The sequence below is a fragment of the Amborella trichopoda genome, chromosome 9 (assembly GCF_054954075.1).
Source record: "Amborella trichopoda isolate Santa Cruz 75 chromosome 9, AtrichopodaSantaCruz75HAP2 v2.0, whole genome shotgun sequence".
NCBI lineage: Eukaryota > Viridiplantae > Streptophyta > Magnoliopsida > Amborellales > Amborellaceae > Amborella > Amborella trichopoda.
The window spans coordinates 7,786,685-7,806,929 of record NC_142344.1 but is presented as its reverse complement, the minus strand read 5'-3'; the positions used below and the strand labels follow the sequence as shown (position 1 = coordinate 7,806,929).

The window sequence follows — 20,245 nt, the reverse complement described above, 5'->3', positions numbered from 1 at the left end:
AATAAAGGGTAGATTAAATCAATGAAAGAATGGCCATTAAAATCTCGTTTTGGCGAAAAACCCTAATCTGCTAAAAAAACCCAAATTATTACAGCCTAACTAACTATAATCCAAAATTATTACAACCTAACTAATTATAATATTATATACTGAAATTATAATTATTAGTTTACATTTTATAATTATTTTATTAGATAAATAATAACAAATTAAAAATATTTTATAATATTATCTAATTTAAAATGTATTATTGACAACTGTAAGAAAAATAGTACATTACATGATTTATAATGTAAAAATTAATAAATAAAATAAAAGATTTGGCTATCAATGTAAAAATTAATAAAATACATACAAATTTTGAAAATAATACTTTAATTTATTATATGTCCAAGGGGGAACAAAAATTAGCTCAAGAAGGGATAAACTATTATATGGCCCAAGGGGGGATTTGGCCTTAAGAAGTCAAAGCAAATAGCATTAGTGATAACCAGTGTTTAGAAAAACGCTGAGTCGAGCCGGACTCGCCCAGTTCGACTCAGGAATCGGCACAGGCCATGTCGGTTCTGGCATTTTAGACGGAATCGCCCGATTCCAGAGAGAACCGAGCGATTCTGTACAGTGAATCAGCGATTCACTGTACCGACCGTGAAAAACACGGGCTGCACAGTGTTCTTTACGGGTTTCTTCAAATTTTGTCTTTTTTTATCATTTTTTTTTTTTTTTGCCATGTGATCGAATATTCAGGCTTTATACAGCTTTTTTCAGCCTTTTCATGCATTAAATGATGGAAAAATTTCATGTTTTTGGATCATGAAAGGTGCGGGTTTTAGGGTTTCCGCTTTTCATTTTGTTTCATGCCAAATAGGGCATGAAATTATGAAAAGTTTGAGGCATATTGATCGTAAATGTGTTCATTAGAAATTTCTGTTACGAATTTGTGATTATCTTTGAGAAAAACAGATTAATTTGGAGATTGAAGTCACGGGTTCACGAAACCAGGTAAGAACTCTGCGTTTTTTTTTTTTCCCGCCATTTGATCAATTTCAGTCCATATTTTGAAAATAATCAGTTAAATTTGTAGGGTTTTAAATCTTTATCGTGTCTTTTATAATTTACCATATTCAATTTTATTTAATTTACTCAATTACAGCCTGAGTTTTTAAAAGAACACAGTGATGTCTGTGAAAAAAAAAATTTCTATTTTTTTTTTTTTCCGCCTTTTGATCTATTGTTCACGATATATTACAAATAATGTGTTAAATTTCTAGGGTTTTTAATCGTTGTAGTCTTGTTTATAATCAGATATATTCAATTTGATCTGATTTATTCAATTTGAGCTTCATTTTTTAGATTCAATGACGGTTGTCTGTGAAGAACTGCGTTTTTTTTTTTTTTACTCAATTTAATGGATTTGATTTGATTTATTGATGATAATGTGTTCATAATTTAGGGTTTAGATTCTTTATAGTGTTGTTCATCAAAACATGTACTCAATTGGATGTAATTTATTCGTTTGGAGGTGGATTTTTGAGTTGAAATGGCTGATGTAAGGTGGCTCTGTGAAGAACAGATTTTTTTTTTTTTTCTTTTTGTAATCCATGATCAAATTTTTTGAAAATTTGTGATTTTCTGAAAAGACAAGGTTTTGATTATCATGAGGTATTAAACCATATTTTTAATTTTTATTGTTTGAGTTTGCTGTACTTTTTTTTTTTTTTTATCCATGATCACATTTTTTGAAAAATGATGATTTTCCTAAAAGATGTGAAAATCGTAACTAGGTTTTAATTATCATGAGGTATTAAACCATATTTTTAATTTTTATTGTTAAAGTCTTTGTTGAAAAAATTGTATGTTGATAGATTATTTATGCAAAAAAAGGCATGTTATTATATTTTTAATGCAAAACTGTATTTTTTTAATTTGTTGTTAATGCATTTTTGAGTTCGAATGACTGATAGTAGGTGGCTCTGTGAAGAATTGTTTTTTTCTTTTTTTGGTTTTTTTTTTTAATACATGATCGATTTTTTTTGAAAAATCGTGATTTTTTGAAAAGATGTGAAAATAGTGACAAGGTTTTGATTATCATGAGGTATTAAACCATAGTTTTAATTTTTATTGTTAAAGCTTTTGTTGAAAAAGTTGTATTTTGATATATTATTTATACAAAAAAATGCATGTTATTATATTTTTAATGCAAAACTGTATTTTTTTAATTTGTTGTTAATGCATTTTTGAGTTGGAATGACTGATGTTATGTGGCTCTGTGAAGAATTGTTTTTATTTGTTTTTTTTTTTAGTACATGATCGATTTTTTTTGAAAAATCGTGATTTTCCAAAAAGATGTGAAAATAGTGACCAGGTTTTGATTATCATGAGGTATTAAACCATATTTTTAATTTTTATTGCTAAAGTTTTTGTTGAAAAAATTGTATGTTGATAGAATATTTATGCAAAAACATACATGTTATTATATTTCTAATGCAAAACTGTATTATATTTTTAATGTAGTTTTGCATTAAAAATGTATTTTCAATTTTTAAAATTTTGAACGCAAAAAATACATGTTGCTAAATGGTATTATCGTAAGAAATTAAAATGAATATCATTGTAAAAAAATCGTGGCATGTATGACAATTATATTATCTTGCATTTTTCAATTTTATTATTAAATTTTTAATACAAAAAATGTATGTTCTTGATAATTGAGTTGTAGCCATGTTTGGAGCTTGCATTTTATATTATATTATCCAGTATGTTTGTAGTTGATATATACGAAAATATTATTGTCAATAGAAGTATTTTACAATAACAAATAACAACAAATATAACTACATGAACTACCCACAACATATTATCACTACACATGGTGATTATTTTTCTTGTTGAACTGTCAAGTTAATTTTTAACTTTTTACATATTAAAACAGTTGAATCTTGTCAAGATCTGCAGAAGACACTACATGGCAACATGGGCTCAGACTTGATCCCAATAAAAAAGACAAAATTATTTGTAATTACTGTCAAAGAGTGATACGTAGTGACGTACATAGGTTCAAGCAACACTTGGCAGGGGTTAAGGGAGATGTTTCTGCATGCAGTAGTATCCTTAGTAATGTAAAAAAACAGATGGCGGCATTTCTTAAGGATAACAAAAGTAAAAAATTGCCAAACATCGGAGGAATGAGGAGATAACTAGTTCATATACGCCATCAAGTAGGAATGATCCAGAAGAGCAATATAATAATGACCTAGAAGAACAATATAATAATGACCTGGACATGGCCACAAGAATGGGTTTACATGAACAATATCATAGGGAACGTGGGTATAGAATGCCCGGTGGCTATGACACAGGCATGCATGGTGGGTGTAGCTCTGACATGCATGGTGGGTCTAGCTCAAATATGTATGGCGGGTCAGCTTAAACATGCATGGCGGGCCCAGGTTAGACATGCATGGCGGGTCCAGGTCGAGCCTGTATGGCGGGCCTAGCTCAAATATGTATTGAGGGTTTGGTGGCAGTATGCGTCAACAAGAATCAAACGTTGAAAAAATAGTTCCTAGCTTATCTAGGAGTGCCAGTATTGCAGGTCGTGGTCGTATAGACCCATTTCTCTCAAAGCCTAAGTCACAACAGATAACCCTAAAAGGCATGGTCAAAGGTACAAGAAACATATTAGGGAGATATGTTGGTAAATGGTTCTACTATAAAGGGATTCCCTTTGATGTAGCCAATAGCTTATATTTTCCACTTATGGTCAGTGCAATCCAGAGAGCCGAGTCCGGGGTAAAACCCCCGACGGCATATGAGCTCAGTGAGCCAACATTAGATGAAGAGGTGGAGAAAGATACAAAGTGGATTGAAGAATATAAACAGAGTTGGCCAAGGATAGGCATTACTCTCATGAGTGATGGTTGGTTGAATAAAGTTAGCAAAAATGAGTTTTTAAACTTCTTGGCCTATTCCCCAAAAGCTACAGCTTTTTTGTTTAGCAAAGACGTATCAGGGATGAAGAAGGATACAAACTTCTATGTACGACTATATGATCAGATAGTGGAGGAGGTGGGAGATAAGCATGTAGTCCAGTTTATTACGAATAATGCGCGTGCATGTGTTTATGCGGGCAGCAAGTTGATGGATAAGAGGAAGCATCTAGTATGGATCCCGTGGCTGCACACAACACCGATCTTATGTTAGAGGAGATCGGTGAGATCAAAATTGTGAAAGAGACTCTAGAAGAAGCAAGGTTGGTGTCGAGATTTATAGACAACCACTCTAAAATTTTATTTCTGTTTAGAGAACACTTTAAGAAAAAAGAGATAATCAGGCCTGCCATAACCCGTTTTGCTACCGATTACTTAGTTGTGGACTTCATTTGAGAATCTGAAGGTGCATTAAAGAGATTGTTTACCTGTGAAGAGTGGTTAAATGACCGCCTCTCGAAGTCCAGTACCGATATAAAAGTGGACGGCATAGTCTCAAATAGGAGTTTCTGGTCTCGATGTTTCAGTGTCGTAGAGCCCATTTAGTCACAATGTTAAGAATGGTGGATGCCGACAAGAAAGCTACCATGGGCATCCTTTATGAAGGTAAGCTATTGGGGAGAAGTGTAGTTTTGCTAGCAAAGTGATCGAAATTATAGAAAGGAGGTAGAACACCAAATTTGGACGTCCAATTCATTATGTTGGTAAATATATATTTATATCATTAGAATGTTTCATTTTAAGTCATTTTTTTATGAAATTGTAAATGACATTTTTCTATCTATATATTTTTTAGGTTACTACTTCAACCCAAATTTTTTCTATTTGACACTTGATCATCCCTACAAGATTGGGGAGAAGCCATCGAAACCAAGTAGCAGCAATACAAGAGGTATTATTTAATGTTTGGGAAAGAACTTCATTGAGTTGTTATATTTGTGATGAATAATGCACTAAAACGAAATATATTTGTTTTAGCTTGCTATGTATAGGGATGCTATAGGATCCTTCGGAACTAGACCTGTTAGGAATTCTCGAATTAAGATGGATCCATGTTATCCCATAGCTAATATTTTGTTCATTCATATATTTAATCTTATGAATTATTCTTGGCCTTACAATGCTTTTTGCATTTTAATCCAGCTGAATGGTGGGAGATATATGGTACTGATGCACATCACCTAAAGATGATAGCAATCAAAGTGCTCTCACAGACATGTTCTGCTGCTGGCTGTGAGCGCAACTAGAGTACGTTCCAATGGTTGCACACTACTAGGAGGAATCGACTCGCTTCGGAGAAGCTTCATAAACTAGTCTACGTTCATTACAACTTAAACCTCCGAGAGCGACAAATAAGAAAGAAACTTGAAGACTATGGGCCGATAGACTTAGACACAATATTTGTCACAGACACAACAGACCAATGCGTAATAGAAGAGTCCAGTGTTGTACAAAAGAGCGTTCCTTGAGGCTATTGGTGAGGAAGATCTTGAAAAAGGTGATGAGCAGCATGAAAGAGGAAGCAGCCAGCCAACGTATCTACAATTCGTCGGAGAAGTCGGTGATATTGCACCTAATGAGGGAGAGTGGGAAGGGGGTTTAAGGAAAAATGAGAGAGATGATGATTCTGAGGCCACCCTATCCTAGCCATGTTATTTACATATCGAGTCCCAACAGCAACAGGGTAGGGATGAACACGACAATGTAGGTGAGCATGAATGATGGACAAGCTTCGGGGATTTTGGATTGGCAACACAACAGAACACTAACACTCAGGGATTTAGGTATAGTCAGACGCTTGCTAATATCGATGATTCGTTTTTAGATCGAATCAATGAATTGTCAAACGAATTCAATCAATGGCACCAGCGTGACCAAGAAGAAGAACGACGTCATCTATCATTTTATTTTTAGATCGTATGTTACTAATTGTATGCTTTATTGTAGTCCATGTATGTTGATATACTTATTCCACGATAATTCTATGTTTATCCTTTTGTGTGATGTAAATTAAATGGTAAATAATAGTTCTTGCAGGGAAAAAACATATCAATATTCGCATATTCATGCAAAGAAATGAAAATTCTTAATGAAGTACCCTCATTTCTTATTGAATTCCTAAAAAATAATATTTATGATGAATTTTAATAATTTTTTCGGATTTTTTTGAAGCATAAATCTGACCGATTCAGCTGATTCTCGATTCGGATCACCGATCCGGATCGATTTTTGAGGTGCCCAATCTGGGTCACCGATCCGCTTTTTAAACCATTCCATATAACAATGAAAATTCTATATTAATATTTTATTTTATTTTAGAATTGAAAATCTATTTTCTTAACTTACGACCCCGTCCTTCTTTTTTTGATTTTTCTTCTCAAAATAACATTGATTCAAAGTTTTCAAAATTTGAACTGAAACTTTAGAAATTGAAACTTTAAACAATTTTTTGTGCACCAGCCCATTCAGATTTTAAAATTTCGAACCGGTTTTTGAGTCTGGGGTTTGGAATTCAAAATCCAAACCCCACTCCTCATCTACTTCAACTCGCTTCCTTCTGTCAAAACTCAAATAAGCTGGTTCGTAATTTCAAAATACGAACCGTTTAGTTCACAAAAGAATAGTTTGGAATTTTAATTTCGAAACCCATTTGTTAATGGTCTCGGATCAAATTTGAAAATATGAACTTATGACATTTTAGAAAAATGGGTCATGCGTATAAATTATAACATACGGAGGGATAGATGTTTATTTTTGAGAAAATAAAAAATATTTCCATCTAATAACCACAAATGACCATAGAGATTCTATTTTATGGTATGAGAGATCTAGCTGTTGAAATTTTCATTTTAATGTTAGCCCTTCGAAAGAGTCACCAGAGATGACCAAAGACATTCTATTTATGCAAAATATTTGTCTATTATCTAATTCGTAACATCAAGAGTGGAACCATTTTGGCATCTTGGAATTTCAAGTAGTTTTATCATCATTCACTTTCATGTTCGAAAGATTAAGTTCCTACTTCCCTTTAAGAACTTAAACTTTTATGTTTTAACAAAAAAATAAAAACTTTGTTGAAATATATCTTTCAAAAAGAAATAAAAGTTGGTGCACGCTAAACACATAACTTTTACCAAGTTGGAAAATTTTCTTTATGAAATAAATCTTTCAGCCAAATAATTGTACATTCAGTTCAACAGAGAACTCTCTCAGAAGAGAGAGTTTTTTATTTTAAATGTAGAAAATATGTTTTATTTGTAAGGTCTGCACATGGAAAAGCAATTTCATACCATAACTGGTATGGACGGATTTCCCATACATATACATAGGTGGGCCAGGTATGAAACTGATTCCCCATACTTGTACATTGGCGGGCCATGGGATGCTATTTGGGAAAAGAACTAGGGATGGCAATGGGCCCAACGGCTTGGCCCGACCTAGCTCCATCGGTCCAGCCCTAAAAAACTAGTGCCCTGGACACCAAATGTGCCCCAAGACCAGACCGGGGTTGAGCCACCACAGCCCAAGGACTGGGCCTAGCCTAGGTCAGGATCAACCCGACTTGGCCTGGTCAGGCCTTGGGCCAAGGCCTCTTTCACCCAGCCCAGCCCAAGCTGGCCCTGGGCTGTCCTTATTGGGACTAGGGCCAGGGCTGCTCCTGCCTAGGCCTGGCCAGTTGCCAGCCTAAAAAGAACTTTCCCATGGACGATTAGCCTATGTACCAGCCCAACACGAGAAACTAGTGGTCTGCCAAAAATCTCTACTACAAGAGATTTCCCACTAACCAAACATGCCCTTGAGTTTTGAAGGATTTTTGTTTTTTTTTTTTTTCTTTGAGAATGACCATTTTTGTTTATTTACAATTAACTATCACCACAACATTAAGGGTGGCAACTGGCCATGCCATCATTAGCCTTGGTTTGCCCTTATCACCATGGGCCAGGCTCAAGCTCGGCTCTAGTCCTGTTAGGACCAGTTTAGGCCAAAAACATAGGAAAAAAAAAAAAACCCAAGAAAACAAAGAGGACCGGGCCAGAACGAACCAGGCCCCCACTAGCCCTATCTTGGCCCTCGGGCCATAGTTTGTAGCTTAGGCCCTAATTTTTTAAGACCGTGCTAACTGAGCCGGGCCCATTGCCAGACCTACCCAACATGCAGTTGGGAGCGGTCAAGCAAAATTTAGAAATTTGCCACATATATGGATGAAGGAATCTCTTTGGACACCATTTCAAAATACAACTAACTACAGACATTAAAATATGGCAAAAGTTTTGGCTCATTTTTTGTGTGATAAAGCATGGTTTGGAGCAATTGGGATGGCATTTGATTGAAGGTAAACTCATTAAGGAAAACTCTAAAGGATCGACGTATATTGCATATTGCCATTCCATATTCCATTTGGTGTTACAAAAGGACAAGCAAAGACCAAAGGTGAAAAGAAAGAAACTAATTAAAAAAAAAAGGAAATAAAATTTATGTCAGAGATATCTGAACTCTGACGCAATCTTAAGATGGAGCTCTAAGTCAGCAATATGGACTACACCACTAACTTAGTGCATGTGAGCAAAGAGACCGCTAAAAACACACAAATATGAACACTACACCACATTGAAATCGTAACATTAATGGAAATAAAGTTCTTACAAGATATTGGTTTTGGGTTCTCAGCAGTAAGGCTCTTTCAGCCGAGTAGAACTGGATATTTACAGGAGATCCAAGCAGTTTATGGTCACGGTCCAGCTCAGTAGATCTGCTAGGGTATCAAGGGGTGGGAAAGGAGAAGTTTTTCTTTGCCTAGGCTTTAGGTTTAGGAAAGTGGATGAGTAGAGTCAATTTCTAAGCTAAATGCATGGTATGGATCTGATTTCTAGCAAATTTAGTTTGGGGTCTAGCTCGTTTTAGTCCACTGTAAGTCCTGGGACCTTTCTTCAGGGAGTCAGCCAACCCTAGAAGATGCATCCTTATCAGTGTCCCAGGTTATAAATCTAGATATGAATGACATAATCTAAAGTTCTAAACTAGCGGGGCGATGAGACTTAAGATAAAGTTGAAGACTAGGATATCTCATTGTCCTTGTCTTGAAGAGTTCCACCGGATTGGCGCCGGTGACCTAGTTTGCAGATGGAAGAAAATAACACCAAACAAGATTCCTAGATACCACCTAGAATACAGGGAGGAAGCCACCAAATGATGCCTTTAAGCTTAATTTTAATGGTAACTGACTTGGGTTTTCCAAGACCACCAGGTACTACAGAATCACATCAGTCAAAAGTTTAAAACAGCTACAGCCACCAAACCATCAAAGCCACAGGTATGTGAGCTGGAAAATGATATTAGAAGCAATACCACAAAACACAGACACCTCTGCCAAACCTCCTCCTCCATTTTCTCCACCCTGACCCATGCACTTAATTCAACCAGCCATTTGATGAGCCAATTATTGCTATGTTTATATCCATAAGTGTTGCGAACTGGAGCAGGTGCAGTAGCCAGAGCGGAATGGGAGCCTGAGGTCAACCAATGGGTGAAGCTTCCTAACTTGGGAGCACCTCGGAGCGATATAAGGCTTAGGCTTTTTGAAAACAAAGTAAAGCTTCACATCAGATCCTCGTCTAAAAAGCACTTTGGGCATCGGAAATCTCCATGATAGGAAAAAAGCACCGGATTAATTGGTTAGCGTTTGACGATTTGCGATGCCACGTCCTAGGCTCAATTCCTACCAAGGCAGGGGCCCTCTTCCCACTGACTCACCTAAAAAAAAAAATCTCTATGATGGCTCTAAAATCAATTTCCAGCACCTATGAAATTTGAAGCTCAAAAAATTAATACAAATGTTGCGGATCCATGAACACTTATTTTTAGGACAAAATGGATGGTCTAAATAATGTGATGCAATAAACATTATTTTTAGAAATTGAATATTCATTTTTTTCATAACCATAATGGTCAAGGCCGAGATGACGATTCAAAGGTTTTCCCATGCCAAAACTACAACTTTCGGTGAGTTTTGAGGTCAGGCTTTACTTATTTTTATAGGACGGCAGCCCTATCAAACATTTTCCTTAAAAAGATTGAGAAATGTACACTCCACTTTGTAGTATTATCTAGCATGCACAAGAAGAACTCTATAGTCTGAAAATCCCTTAAAATTTTGAGAACAAAATGAGATTGAAGAAGCGAAATCTGGAATGATCTTCTTGTGGTGGTCGTTGGCTAGAAATTTGACACAAAAGTAAAACATAGAACTAGGGTTCAAAATTTAAAAACTTTTGAAACTTCCCCAACAATCATGATCCCTTCGAATCACGATTGTGCTCCATTTTCAGTGGTGTTGTGATCCCCTTCCAAAGCAATCTACATCTCTTTTCGTCAGGGATCATTATAAGATAGCGATCAAGCTCCCTCAATGGGAGAAGTGAGCTCTACTCGGGCTTCAGCTCTAGGTTCGTCAAAGTGAGATTCCTAGGCCCGATCTCCACATTCTGACCAAGCTCCCCCAACTATGTTTATATCACAAATGGAAAAAGAAAAGCTTACAAAAAGCCATGCATGTCGTACAAGAAAATATTTATTACAGTTTCTCTGTTCTTCTTTACTTTGGAATTTGGACAGACTAGTTAAACCAAACAGCCTGAATGGCCCCATCCAGCAGTTTGAATCTGGAAGAGCCATGGATATGCAAATGGTCTGGTTCTGCTCAAATGCAGGGGACATCTAGTCTAACATTTTATGAAACTTCAAAAATCAATTAGAATCTATTAAATGGAACTTAAAAGTACGGGAAAAGTATGCCATAGTAGAGTTGACTGTGGTATATGGTACTCCAAGGCTATCCGCACCTTTATTTACCTCCGATGAATGGCCCACAAGGACATACAATTGGACATTGCATAGACAGAAAATAGATGTTGAATGTAGCATGAAGCAATGGCCCTTGGTATGGTAATTTATAAAAGAGACTCATAACTGATAGTAAGAAAATATATAGGAACTTATGACGACATTGAGGGTATGACCCTTAATAGAACAAAATGACAGATGGGAGGAAATGTGTCCAAGAGGCTAGGTATCACACTGGGTTTTAATGGTGCATGATGCAGCAAATTTAAAAAGTTCAAAAGAAAAGTAGGTCATAAGACTCAAAACTATTGAATGTAATCACGTGTGAGAACACCATTAATATTTTATTGTATGCAATTCGATGTCCACAGGACAACTGCACCTAAAGGGCCAAATGCATCATATAATGCTCACAAAACAAAAAAAAAAGGTGTCCACCTTCTGTTTTGAGAACACATGATGTAGACAATTTGTAGTTCCTGGTTAATGTCCATCACCTGAACTAATAAGTTCATCCCCACCATCCTCTCTTGAGAAAGGACAGTGGATTGCTCCATCAGTATGGCAAATCACGTGGACGTGTAGTGGTCTGCTTTCCAACAAGAAATTCCCAAAACGTGAAAAGGATGACCACTGCAAATAATTGAAAGTGGTAGGAAACAGAAAAAAATAAAAAAGACAACAAAACGAAGAGGTAGTGTCACGCATTATATATCCATATTATAATGAGAGAATTGAGTAGGATAATCAATATAAAACCAGTTCCTTACATCAGATACTGCAAACATAGACCCATATTATATCATCATTTCCCATGTCAATAAGCTCAACCTTACTAAGCAAACCATGGACCTCAAACTACGTCTAATTGATGAAATTCCCAACACGAGAAAACATCGAGAGAATATGGCAAATGATGACTCAGAGATCCACCAGCTAACCCGCATCCCATTGGAGAAGAACCCAAATTGAAAATGTGGTTGCAGAGCAACCAGTGTGAAAGAAATCCTATCCATGTCTAAGAGCAGTATAACTGACCTTAGTGGCCCTTCTACAGAACTTCCCTGTTGAAAATCCAGCTAAAAGGAACTGTTGCGACTTGCTTTGCCAGACTTTGGGCTTTCTCTTCCAACCTCCGAAACCTTGGAGCCAAGCCACACACAAAATCTTGGGCCTTCTGCCCCTCCCCAGAAAGACCCGTTAGCTTCTCAACATTCCATCGATCAACTAGGAATTCAAGGATATCTGTATAATTCTTAGCTGTATAAACCTCCAACTTCTGAGAAACAGCCGAGAAATGCTCAAAGAGGTTGTCATCTTGCCCATCATACATCAAACGACCAGGCATGGATATCTTCTTCTTCATCATGTCAGCAAATGCCAAGATCGTGTCATCAGGGTCAATCTCAAAGAGCTTCTCCACGATCTTGGTGTAGGCTGTCTCATGGCGCTTTTCATCAGCAGCAATGGTTCCACAGATCTGAGCGAGTTTCAGTTCCCCATACTCCTTTACATGCCTTGCAGTGTTACCATGTGACACAAAGGTCGCCCTCTCCTGGAAAGATGTGTAAATAAAGCCAAGATAGGGGCTGTTCTCCGCATGTGGATCCTAGAACGATGGGAGAAATATGAAAATCAAAGAGGCGTGATGAATGGGATAAAGAGGACCAATATGAAATGGAAGAATGAAAATCAAAGGGAGAGAGGAAACACGAGATTCAACATAAGATCCGTTTTCGTCAAAAATCCAAATTCTTCTAGAAACAAGTTTTACCAAATTATCCATGGGGAAGTATACCATAAAACAAGATCCCTAAGGAATATTACAAGTCTCTAACCACAGAAAATTAAGGTCATCCAATCTGATGAAATGCTGGATGCTGGTGGAGAGGGAAAAACCTCCCTGATGGATCCCAGCCTCTCCAGCACCGCCAAACGGTGCACCCGACAGTGATGATTGAAGACCCAATGGATAACAGTTTCCATACTTGAGTGTTAGAATAACTTTCTCAATATTAATTCTATTCAATTTTTTACCAAAATACAGTGAATCTCATTCTCATTTAGTTTACTTCTGAAATAAAAATTTCTGAATAACTTTTACTTTGATTCCAAATAATTCTCAGCTAAATGGACAAATTAACACCTGAAGCTTAGACAAAATTAAATTTCAGAAGGAAAATTGTTATATAGGATAACATGCCTATATTGTAACGTAAGCCACTTTGGAAAGTAGAGGTCTAGTGGGTCTCTTTGGCACACATAGATCGCATTTAGGCAATCAAAATTAAAAAAGAAAAAAAATATAAATTTGCACAACAAGAATGGGGAAAATCAGTCCGTTATTTTCAATGACCATAGGCATTCCATTTTGAGAATGGTGGATCAGGCCTTCAAGAACTCAAAATCTTTTTCTTTTTTTCTTTTTCTAAATTGTTTTAAAACCAAATATGTGAAAATTTTCAGCCAAATAATTCCCTCAGGTTCTAGAGCTCAGCTTACATTGTAGCTACAAACCTGTTGGCTTATAGAAGTGATTTGCACTTCAAAAATATAGCACTTTCTTTTGTTAATAATGCAAAATTATGTTTGTTTGGACTGATACACATACATTCAATACACAATAAGGAGAGGTAAAAACAAGTCCCTACCACTACGCTACATGGCCAAACCCCACTTAATGAAAATTTCTGGTTACCATCAAAGAAAGGAAAATGAAAAGGAAGAAAACCAATGAAATCCAAAGACTGAAGCTTGGTTTGAAGGGCATCAACAGTATTAGGACATAGAGAACAACCAAAATAATAATTCGCCAAAATTCTCAGCAAAGAAAGTTTGACATAGCAATACCCAACGCAATTTAACATTTACCAAAGAAGAATTAACAAAAACCACGGGACCACCATTCGACATTTCAAGCTTATTGGTTTGGAAATTCAACAAATGAATAAAATAAACTGATTTGATCCAAATCAAAGGGCCTAACTTCCATAGAAGCAACAAAGCAGGATCATTTGCTTAAAGCTTAGACAATATGACTTTTTTCCCCATGCATGCTGCGATCCTTGGATGTGGTGAGAATTTGCTTGTATTTACAAACTATTAAACTCTGGACCTTATATTAAGGAGAAACTTAAAATTAAAACAATAAAACTAAAACTAAAAATGGCAAACATCCGTAAGAAATAGAACAAGGTTAACTCGAAAAACTATAGGCAATATCTCCTGCAGATACTGGAAAAATAATAAAATGTCTACTTTTAAGAACTGTTTCAAGAAATTACAGTCCATATTATCAAAGGAATACCGATAACTAAATGATCAGTTAGAAATCAAGAGGGGAATACAGAAACCAAGAGACAACCATGAAGAAAACATATACAAGTTATGCTGTTGCTAAGTCAACAACCAGATGTTTTCATCAGATGCTCATGAAGCAATTCATGCATTTTTCTGTTTTCTAAAAATGAATGAGAAAACAAAACAAACCAAAATAAATTCTATATAATAAGTATCTGCTCCATGTTTCAAGGACCATTTGAGAAACAAATACTCAAAATTGCAGTTTTGAGCTCTTAGGTATCAACGGTGAGCTAATGAGATCCAAACCCATACTTCAAGCAATCAACAAAACAAAAAGACAGGCAAAATAAAATCTTAATGTATGCAGTAATGACTTTGAAGCTCACCATTCCTGATCCAATAAGATACTGAATCGTCTTTTCGATCTGCCTCATATCCACTCTCCCACATAAGTAGAGGTACTTGTTTAGAAGGTCACCATGCCTGTTCTCCTCAGCAGTCCAGGCCCTGTTCCAAACTGCCCAAGAAGTTGGGCTTGCCCCAGTTTCATCACGAACACCATCAAGGGTATTAAGCATTGTCTGATAGGTGGGCAAAGCTTCCTCAGTGATCATTTCTCCAACCAAGCAAACAAAGTGATCATCTGGGATTTCCTCAGCCCGCTTCCTTAGTTCCCTCACTTCATCGAGAAAACCCTCAGAAGTAGGGTCAGGCAAGAAATCCTGAGGCTGCCATGACTTCTCTACGGCTTTCAGGTGGACCAAGATATTGTGCTCTGCCCAGTCCTCCAAGGATTTAAAGATCTCAATTTTTTGGGGAGGCATCGAATGGGTTACTTGAACATGCACTTCTCGAGGGCTGACGTACTTCCTAAGACTGTCAATCTCCCTTCACAAAAAGAAGCTCATATTATCATCAAACAGCTCAAATGGCCTACACAAAATTTTTTAGAAAACAAGTTTTTATTTGATTCGTCTATATATTATCCATGAACTTTAAACACTTACAAAAAGAATAATGAACAAAACAAATACCAATATACCTAGAAAAACAAACCAGATCGTTATCAATCAAAAATCCCGATTGAATTCGATTTATCTTCAAACAAAACTAATTACTTAAATGGTTTGTACTCCATATGTTCTTGAAAATAATAATCATCTCAGAGAAGATTACAAAATAAATACGTAAAACACCCGCTTATGCATATTCTTACATCCAATTAGAAATTATGTGAATCAGAAATTCAGAGTCAAAAAGTAAAATAAAATTAAACTGCACATAATCAATTATCAGAAAGAATAAACCTCAACATATTCTCATACAAAATAGAGGCTTAAATATAACCCATAAACCATCATTTTGAACGGAAAAACATTTGAAGGAGACTAAATGAACAAGGTATGTTTTCTCAGTAGACTATATTCAAACCCTTAGTCCATATAACACCGCTCTTCGCAATAAAATATATTAAAGCATTAATTACCAAAGGCACACCAGGAGAAAAAGTTCCTCAAAATCTTACATGAAAAACCACCAAAAACAACTTGCATGCCTGAGTATCTCAAAAGAGAAATACAAAGAAAAACAAAACCCATACTTCCTCAAATTATGTCAATACAAATTTGGGAAGTTCATATAGCATCACTTCCCCAAAAAATAAAAATCCAAAAATAATTGAATGTTTACACAATATTGAGTCCCAACAAATATTGCCTATACACCATTACTTCTCAGAGGGGTAGAGAGAGATTGTGTGTCCAGACAAACTCAAAGATTTAAAGCCACAACTATCAAATGCATGCATGGCAAAATCGAGAAATAAAAAATGATCCCCATCACAAATCCTTCCATAAAATCAACATCTGATCGAAATTGTACAGCAATGAGAGAGAAATCCTCGCATCAGCATGATGAGGAACAATATTAACAATGAGATCAATGAATCAAAAGCGATAAAAAAACACGAAGGCCTTATACACATTGATTCCAACTCAAAACTTCCCCAATAAGTAAATCAGAACTCCAACAGATAGAAGAAAAGAAATGGGAGAACCCAATAAAAGCTCAGATAACCCATAAACAAAAAAATTTAAACCAAAATCTCAGAGAAACAACCAGAAAAGGTTAAGAGCGAGAAAAACAAAAACCCAAAGCTCCACTAGGGCTTCCTTTTCCAGCTACCAAGAAACAAGATGCAAAAAGTAATTTTATGCAGTCGAAGTAGGCATTGATGTGGCCCTTGAACTCTAATGTTTTTCTCTCCAAATTGAAAGCGATACGTCGCTCCTTGTAAATGCTATTCAAGGGCGCTTCAGGACTCCGTGGGCATTTCACAGAGTAGCAGCCAACTGCCGTCTCCATGGGCATTTCACAGAGTAGCAGCCAACTGCCGTCTCACAAAGCAATTCCCGCATCTACTGCAAGACCGAAGTGCATCTTCAAATACCCCTAAAACATATTTTTATATTTAATTAGAAAATTTAAAGCTATAAAAATAGTTTCCACGGAGCATATCATATCCATGAAAACTTAAAAATCCTGAAAACTGACGGTTGAAAAGAAGTCCATTTTTTTCTCTTTATTCGTGTACGTTGATATCGACATGATCAATTTGAAAATATTTAAGCATCAAATAACCTCTATTAATAAAATTTTTGAGGTCGGCTCTAACTTAATTATTTAGAAGGTCCTGTAAACTTTTCCTTGGACATTATAGATACCCTAAAATCGACATCTTACCGTTCAATATTTTTTATCATACTCTAGACCAACACTGTTTTGTTATGTTCACCTCTAGCAGTCAAATAGTCAACAATATGGACCTTATTTTTTTCCACCTCTACATGGTTGAAAGTCTGCTCTTTTTTTCTCTCTCTACCCACCACATCTCTTGTTACTCTCTCTCTTTTCTCGTTCTTCCGCCAAAGGTTTCTATATTTTCGTTATGGTTACCATCTAGGTGTCTGATTTTAATCGAGAGAACTATTTACTGTTTGAATTTAGATTCAACGTCTTAAAGTATTTTATTTTTAATTTTTTAAATAAATTGTATAAATATGAAATTTGGTACGTGTCATCTTTTCAGTGAAATGTACCTATAAAAAAATATTAAAAATAATTTTTCGATAAAATATAATGATCAAAATACCCCTTAAAACTTTTAAAGATATTTAGGTCATTTATTTTATTGAAAATATTTTTTTATATTTTTCAATAATACAAGTTTGATAGAGGATTAGACGTTCAAAATTTGATGTCAAAATAGTTTATAGAAAAAAATTAAAAATAAAATAGTACAGTGACATAACATTATGATTAAGGCAATCTTAACCCTCCATTCAGAATGGAAGGGTTGAATAAGGGGCAGCTCACTTTTATGCTGTGAGAGAAGCATAGTTCTCTAACTTTTTCTCTCTAACCAGAAAGCATCCAGCAACTTTAATAGAGCTCAAGGCAAATTAACATAAAAGCCAGGGGAAGGAAACAACACTTGGAAAACCCAACACCAAGAATCCAGGAGGGGCTTCACCTGAAGCTGAACAATACAAGAATAGAGAGAAGAAGGAGGTCTGAGAGAAGAAGTTTTTAAACATCAAAACAATGGTTCCAGCACCAGCCGAGCTTAACTCTTCTAGTCTCTACGAGAGAGAAAAGACATTAGAAAATCAGTCTAAAAAAAAATCCATGATCAAAACTAGTAGGCACTCTGCTATTTCATCGCAGGAAAACCAGGATTCCGGTGATTGAATTGAGGCTCCGATGGTTGGTCGAATAAAGGGAGGGAAAGGGCCGGTAGAGAGAGTTTAAGGTGTCATATAAAAAGTATTGGGGTAGTATGTCTAGAAAGTTGATTTTGGGTATCTATAATTTTTTTTTCTTTTAAAGTTACAAAACCCTCTAATTGAAATTTTTTTTTTTTTTTGAATCTCAGAAATAATGCATATTACAACGTATTATCTAACCGTCTATCTTCCAAATTTTCATACGTTTACAAATCTACTTGATTCTAACCATTTTTGGAGTCTAAAATTTTATAAAAATGATTTTACGTACAGACCTTGAAAAAAATAATTTAAAATACGAAATGCTCTTGAAAATTACAAAGAATGTCAGTTAACCCATCTTTTTTATATTCTTCTAAAAGTATCCCTCAGTCTTTAGACATCATCGGATCTCGGACTGAATTTTAATTTGGACACGGTTTCTATGAGTCCATATAGAAATGAGTCACCTCTTAAAAATCTATTTTTGAGATGGATTTTTTGACTTAATTTTTAAGGATATGTAATCTCTAACATAGAGATCATGAAAAAAGTAAATACATTTTGAAAATTAGAACTAATAATTCTATTAAAAAAAAGGTCGACTAACCTTTTTTGTAATTTTTACTTATAAACTTAGCATTTCATATTTTAGAAAAAAACTTTTGGGCCTGTATGTAAATCGCTTATATAATCAGATGTGAAAATAGATTTTCAAATAATCCAAGAATTTTTTACACCAAAAATATAGTTATGATAAATTTTGGAGGTGTCATAATTTTAAAATCAATTTTCAATATTGACAATAAAATTTGAAGCTCAAAAAATGACACAGAGTGAACACTTTTTTCTTTAGGGCAAAATGGACTGTCTAAATAATTTGTTACATAAACGTTATTTTTAAAGCTTGAAATCTTGATTTTTTTTATAACTATAACGTTCAAGCCGAGAGGACGGTCTAGATAATTTGTTACAATATACAATAATTTTTAGAATTTGAAATCCTAATTTTTTTTTTATAACTATAATATTCAAGCCGATCCATGTAAAAGTTTTTTAATACTTGAACTACAATTTTCGAAGAAATTATAAGCCCTATCAAACCATTTTCCTCTAGTTTAGCTAAGGAAAAACGGGTAGGGCCTACCCCCGACACACTTACCAAAACAAAAAAGTTAAACACAATAGGAGGAGAAGAAAGAAGGCTCACGTTGCCTTTCTTGAAAGGGTGGCGGTCACGAAGAAGCTAGCAGAACCAGGCCTTGAGCGCTGAAACCCTAGACTTCGGAAAGAGCATTGTAAAGGAAGCTTCAAAGCCATCTCTTCCTAAATGCACAAATAATCACAGAATCTAGAGAGAGAATATTTAGAGAGAGAGAGAAGAGATAAAATGGAGAGAAGGAAATAGCAGGAATAAGGAGCAGAGCTTTAGAACCGAGTATATATAAAGGCTGGACAGAGATAGAAATTTTAGAGGTAGAGAAAGACGCCTGGGAAATATTTTAGAGAGAGAAAGGTCGGTGGGAGAGAGAGAAATAAGTGGTTATGGTTACGACGCTAATGCATGAAATGGTGGTTTGAGCCATAGGAGTGGACCTCTCTCTCTATCACTCTCTCTCGTTAGATGCAACAAGGACGTCACCATAGTTAGATTTTTTAAAAAAATCTTTAATTTTTAGAAATTTGTTACAAACTTTAAGTTTTTCAAAAAAATTCAAAATAAATTTATATTTTATATTTTGAAAAATTGTTTCATGCGACGGGGATCGCATTTCTACATTTGCAGTCCTCGAGGTATAAAGCATCAATGCTAAAGATAGATGCAAATAGGTGGTCTATCTAAAGACAATTGAAACTAACGGTCCAATTTTTTTCTTAATAGAATTATTATTTATAATTTTTAAAATTTATTTATTCATATTCATGATCTCCATGTTAGAGATTACATGTCCTTAAAAAATTAGGTCTAAAAATCCATCTCAAAACTAGATTTTTAAGAGGGGACTCATTTCTACATGGACTTGTAGAAACCATGTCCTTATTTTTTTTCAAAATTTTTTTTCAAAAAAACTTCTTCCCAATAAATTAATTTCTTCATTTGATTTAATATTATTGAATTTTGGTTTAAAAATAAGCATATTAGTAGTGGGAGTAAATTAAGAATCTCGATTTAACAAAAAAATTCCCGGGTTTAAAAAAATGAATCGGCGACTTGAACCGACCACCAAAAAATTATCGGATCGACGATCCAGATCAGAGAATCGGTCTAATCAGCAGGTTTTGGACCAAATTTTTTTTCAAAAAATCATTAAATTTTTTCAAAAATCTAGTTTCTTATATTTTCAAAGA

At 35.2% G+C, this 20,245-nt stretch overlaps 1 protein-coding gene across 9 annotated transcripts; it reads right to left on the bottom strand.

The window, feature by feature from the left end:
- Positions 1 to 11,543: 11,543 nt before the first annotated feature.
- Positions 11,544 to 19,761, bottom strand: LOC18424112 (stearoyl-[acyl-carrier-protein] 9-desaturase, chloroplastic). 9 transcript variants are annotated; one of them, XM_088847612.1, is made up of 3 exons: positions 19,107 to 19,761; positions 14,519 to 15,008; positions 11,544 to 12,438 (listed from the first exon to the last, which is right to left on the bottom strand). In XM_088847612.1, the coding sequence occupies exons 1-3, from the start codon at positions 19,214 to 19,216 to the stop codon at positions 11,881 to 11,883; spliced, it is 1,158 nt and encodes a 385-aa protein (XP_088703738.1). In that variant the 5' UTR covers positions 19,217 to 19,761; the 3' UTR covers positions 11,544 to 11,880. The 9 variants fall into 9 exon arrangements, with proteins under 9 accessions (XP_088703738.1, XP_006828769.2, XP_088703744.1 ...); XM_006828706.4 differs by having other exon boundaries at positions 14,519 to 15,020; positions 19,107 to 19,529; XM_088847618.1 differs by having other exon boundaries at positions 14,519 to 15,016; positions 19,059 to 19,311.
- Positions 19,762 to 20,245: the final 484 nt, after the last annotated feature.

Bases quoted from the DNA above. Each gene is read 5' to 3' on its own strand.
- LOC18424112 (XM_088847611.1), bottom strand. From the start codon at position 16,502: ATGCCCATGGAGACGGCAGTTGGCTGCTACTCTGTGAAATGCCCACGG. The intron at 15,017-16,316 runs GTAGCTGGAAAA...TTGTGAAGGGAG, and splicing joins TTTTTGCATCTTGTTTCTTG to ATTGACAGTCTTAGGAAGTA. The intron at 12,439-14,518 runs GTGAGCTTCAAA...CCATCGTTCTAG, and splicing joins ATCTTATTGGATCAGGAATG to GATCCACATGCGGAGAACAG.